This window comes from Sapajus apella, unplaced genomic scaffold, assembly GCF_009761245.1.
Source record: "Sapajus apella isolate SASKATOON/1434 unplaced genomic scaffold, GSC_monkey_1.0 scaffold58, whole genome shotgun sequence".
Classification (NCBI taxonomy): Eukaryota; Metazoa; Chordata; class Mammalia; order Primates; family Cebidae; genus Sapajus; species Sapajus apella.
In genome coordinates this window covers 2270345-2275345 of record NW_022436998.1, presented here as the reverse complement: position 1 = coordinate 2275345, position 5001 = coordinate 2270345, and the positions used below count along the sequence as shown (strand labels likewise).

Below are 5001 nucleotides of genomic sequence, written 5' to 3'. Positions count from 1 at the left end.
GGAGTGCAGTGGCACAATCTTGGCTCACTGCAACCTCTGCCTCCTGATTTCAAGTGATCCTCCTACCTCAGCATTCCAAGTAGCTAGGACTACAGGTGCATGCCACCACACCTGGCTAATTTTTGTATTTTTGGTAGAGACAGGGTTTTACCATTTTAGCCAGGCGGATCCTGGCCTCAAGTGATCCGCCCACCTCGGCCTCCCAAAGTGCTGGGATTACACTTTGGGACTGCCCAGCCCAAAGACCCTATATCTGAATAAGGTAATATTCTGAGGTTTCAAGTGGATGGGAATTTTGGGGGACATTATTCAACTCACTCTAATTATGAAACCCTTATACAAACAGATGAATGACCCCAGCTTGGAGTTTTTAATTGGGGTATAAAAGATCATATAAGGGATGGAAGTTGGTGGTAAAGAGAGAAGGTAGCTGTTTAAGTTTGATTCCCTAAAGAAGATACTGAGATGATGTTAGGAGTGCAAATGGTTTACTGAGGAGCAGTATCTGTGCAAGGAAGGGGGAAGTAGGTATGCCAGGGAGACCATCAGACCATGATGAAAACCTGAAAGGGTCTCTGTCACCCCATGGGGGGCTCCAAAGCAGAGCGTGCTCCAAAGCAGAATCTTTGTTGAGCAGCAATAGTTAGGCCCTTGTTCAATTGTTGGCTGGGGCCAACCCAGGTGGGCAGAGCTCTTTTTTTTTGAGATGCAGTTTCACTCTATCACCCAGGCTAGAGTGCAGTGGCATGATCTCGGCTCACTGCAACCTCCACCTCCTGCGTTCAAGTGATTCTTCTGCCTTAGCCTCCCGAGTAGCTGGGATTACAGGCATGCCACCATGCCCAGCTAATTTTTATATTTTTAGTAGAGATGGGGTTTCACCACGTTAGCCAGGCTGGTCTTGAACTCCTGACCTCAGGTGATCTACCTGCCTCAGCCTCTCAGAGTGCTGGGATTACAGGTGTGAGCCACTCTGCCCAGCCAACTGGGCAGAGCTCTTGAAGGGGGGTTCTGAGCAGTTCCTCTCCATGTCTGTTACAAAAGGTGTTTTAGTTTATGGAGAATGACATGTACATGCACACAAAGCAAGTTGTATACTGGAAAAAGCAAACAAATGAACTTAGTCCCATACAAACTATGATGGTGTCATGTTATGTATTCTGAAGGCATGTAACATAGAATGGTTGCCCAGAATTAATCTATGAGCCATAGAATTTTTGTTGGAAAAGAATACATCACTTGGACTCCCTTGCCCATTTTAAGATTTTGTTTTTTTATTTTACTGTTCATTTTCTTTCATCTTTCCCATTAAGGCTCTGGAGAAAAATCAGCAGTGGCTTGTGTATGATCAGCAGCGAGAAGTCTATGTAAAAGGACTTTTAGCAAAGATCTTAGAGTTGGAAAAGAAAGCGGAAACAGCTGCTCATTCACTCCCACAGCAGACAAAAAAGCCTGAATCAGAAGGTACTGACTGGTATAAAAATGTTCTTTTGGGATAGGCCTGACATTTTCCGAAAGGAGTGATTCATCAAATTTAGATTTTTATAGATATGTGTTAGAAAGTAAAATAAGAGCAAGTCTTGTAGCCCTGAAGTAAATACCATTTTTGCAAGTTTTATTTCCTAATGTTTTCAGATCAAAAGAAAGTATAGACACAGGCTAACGGGCAATGTTTAGTGGTTCTGAAGTCACATTCAGTTTTCTCTACCCATGAATGCCCTTCCCCTTCTTCAAAGTCCTTCTCCAGCTACTGCTTCCCTGAGAGTTGGCCTTGTCGCCAATTCTCTTTTCACTTTGCTTCCCTTCAGCACGTATTCATATCAACCCCAGGAGAAAGAATGCCTTTTATAGATGATCCTTAAATCATTTGAACTTCAGTATAGAATTGAGATGAACTTTCTTATTCACGATGCTCTCTTTCTGCCAAGTGTTTTGCAGTTTCCCTTACATAGATCTCAGTGGAGTTTCACAGCAGCCCTAAGAGGCGGGCAGGAAAGGTCAATATTCTCATCTTACAGATGAAGAAATATGTTTAGCAATTCTAGATGGCATGCTCAGGAAAAAAATGAGAGAAATTCCATGCAAAGCTCTCCTTAAAAAGCCTTGAATTTTATAGAGAAGTCTAAAGAAAAGGGAACAAGACTCATAAGACTGGAGAATCATATTTGAATATTTAAAACAAAGCTAATGCTAAAAATAAACTATAAATGTCTATGGAGGCACTTCAAAGCTGTCAGCCCTAATGGCACAAAGTTAATTCTATAAAATCTGTATGTGTTTACATAAAAGCAGGATTTTAATTACGGGCTAAGTCTAATTTCTTTTCTTAGGTGATACAGTTCCCTCTCTCTCTTTGTGGGCCTATGTTTTACTAAAGTAATATAAGCACTTGTTGAAATAATAGTTCAGAAGGGCCTTGCCCTATCTTTCCCATCCCTATCCCCGTTTTTTCGTCTCATCAGGGCAGCTGCTCTTAATATTTCTATTTTTAATTTTGATAATTATCCCCATATATAAATAATGAGCTTGTATTCCTATTTGTTGATTGAACGTCTTTAGACTTTCACTCCATACAGAATAGATGCTACTGTTTTTAGTTCTTCTGTGAGTTTTATAACTTCAAATAATATACCTGCTGCGCTTGTTTTTATTTCATCAAGCATAGTCCCTATCTCTCGACTCTTCATGTTGTAAAATGAGGCAGTAGTGTGGTTCCTTTAGATGTTTGATGTTTCACTTTTCAGGAATATTATTTATTTTATAAAATGAGTTGTGCCATAATGTTGTTTGTCATAGGTTATCTTCAAGAAGAGAAGCAAAAATGTTACAAGGATCTCTTGGCGAGTGTAAAAAAAGATCTTGAGGTGGAACGACAAACCGTAACTCAGCTGAATTTTGAACTGAGTGAATTTCGAAGAAAATACGAAGAAACCCAAAAAGAAATTAAAGATTTAAATCAGCTGTTATATTCACAAAGAAAGGCAGATGTGCAACACCTGGAAGATGACAGGCATAAAACAGAGAAGATACAAAGACTCAGGGAAGAGAACGACGTTGCTAGGCGAAAACTTGAAGAAGAAAAGAAGAGATCTGATGAGCTCTTATCCCAGGTAGGCTTAACCAGATCCATAATTCAGAGTGTTCACTGAACACTGACTACGTGTTGAGGACTATTTCACCACTACAGAACTAGCGAGGGACAAAACAAGTTCCTGCCCCTTCATGGGAGTTTACATTCCAGAACAGAAACAGACCATAAACAATAAGCAAGCAAGGAAACTAAAGAAAATGCAACAGCGTGACATGACAGAGGGAAATTGGGTGCCACTGGAGGCCTCTCTGTGGAGATGGCATTTGGACAAAGACCTGATGATGAGAAGGACCCAGTGAGGTGGGTGACTTTTCCTCTCAGTGGAGGAAATTGTACATACAAAGGTTCTGAGTGAGGAGAAGGTCAGTATATGTGAGAAGCCAAAAGAAGACGTGAAGTAATGAGAGGAATCAAGGCTGAGGCATCAACGCGCCACTGCACTCCAGCCTGGGCGACAGAGAGAGACTCTGTTTCAAAAAAAAAAAAAAGTTGCAATTGCTTAGTTAGAATTATTGGAATTGAATCTTTGATGGAACTTTTTTTTTTTTTTTTTTTTTTGGGGGAGCAGAGTCTCCTCTGTTGTGCAGTGGCACGATCTCAGCTCACTGCAACCTCTGCCTCCCGGGTTCAAGCGATTCTCCTGTCTCAGCCTCCCAAGTAGCTGGGACTACAGGCGCTTGCCACCACACCCAGTTATCTTTGTATTTTTAGTAGAGATGGGGTTTCACTGTGTTGGCCAGGCTGGTCTCGAACTCCTGACCTTAAGTGATCCACCTGCCTCAGCCTGGGATTACAGGTACAAGCCAGCACGCCCAGCCTGCCATCTTAGTCTTTACCACTCTCACTTCTGTCTACATGACAGTGATCCTGGGAAGAGATTAAGCACACTGATTAAATTTTGCTCCAACTCTGTGGCTGAGGGCACAGCACTGCCTCCTGTGTTATCCTACTCAGAAGTGTCAGAACCTCCAGGAAAGGGGACGTGGCCGCTGCAAAGTTCAATGCTGTTTATCAGTGTTCAGTCTCTATGCCTTGGGGAACTCTCAGCACGGGTGGTATACTGCTTAGCTGCCGGCATAGATAACCATCAGTTGGCCAGCTGGAATGATTCACCCCCGACTAGCAGGTGTTGTCCTGGTTAGAGATGTGAGACTTGCAGTGTGAGCTTTTCATGCATCCCAGGTCAAGCTGGAAAAGGTTGGATGTGACAACATTGGTTCTCTTTACATCCTACAGGTCCAGTTTCTTTACACGTCTCTGCTAAAGCAGCAAGAAGAACAAACAAGGGTAGCTCTGTTGGAACAACAGGTACTCATTGGGGTTGCTTCTAAATTCAGTCCTGCCTGTTAGAAAATGCAGTTTTTTCTCATGTTTATGCTGTTCTATGGAGAACTGTTTGAAAGTTGTGAAAAGTATCTTTAAAAGACTTCAGTAAAAGTCTTTTATCTTCAATAAAAAAAGATATTTCAAGAGACTCTGGTAGCCATTTCTTCCTGTTACTGTCCTTAGGCTAAACGAGTCTTGAGGTGTGATAGCAGTTTTCTTGACAGGCAGATGTTGGCCTTGGCAAATTTTGCTCTTCCTCAGTGGCTATAGTTCCTAGCCTAAAAATATATCCTAATTGGGGCTACCTTATAACTTCAGGCAGAACTCAGAGAGACACCATTTAGTCTCAGAATGTATTATAAATGGTGTAAAGCAGAGATTATTACCATATTCCAAACCAGATAATAGCTATCTCTTTCCCTTCTCCTTCTCCCCCGCTAAAAAAGGGGGATAGGGAGGAGTAATTCTTTTTTTTTTTTTTTTTTTTTTTTTTTTTTTTGGGGTTTTTTTCTTTTTTTTCCGGGGGGGGGGGGGAGGGGGGGGGTTCGGCCCCCACCCCCCCCCCCCCCCCGGGGTCAGCAATT

The 5001-nt window shown here is 42.1% G+C and overlaps 1 protein-coding gene across 3 annotated transcripts in view; it reads left to right on the top strand.

Moving 5' to 3' along the window:
* The window catches only part of CEP55 (centrosomal protein 55), a 21653-nt gene that overhangs the window by 13074 nt on the left and 3578 nt on the right, over positions 1–5001 (top strand). For all 3 annotated transcript variants that reach the window (XM_032245506.1, XM_032245507.1, XM_032245508.1), the window contains 3 exons: positions 1314–1464; positions 2797–3110; positions 4328–4399. In XM_032245506.1, coding sequence (XP_032101397.1) covers positions 1314–1464; positions 2797–3110; positions 4328–4399 — 537 coding nt within the window. The remainder of the gene's footprint in view (positions 1–1313; positions 1465–2796; positions 3111–4327; positions 4400–5001) is intronic.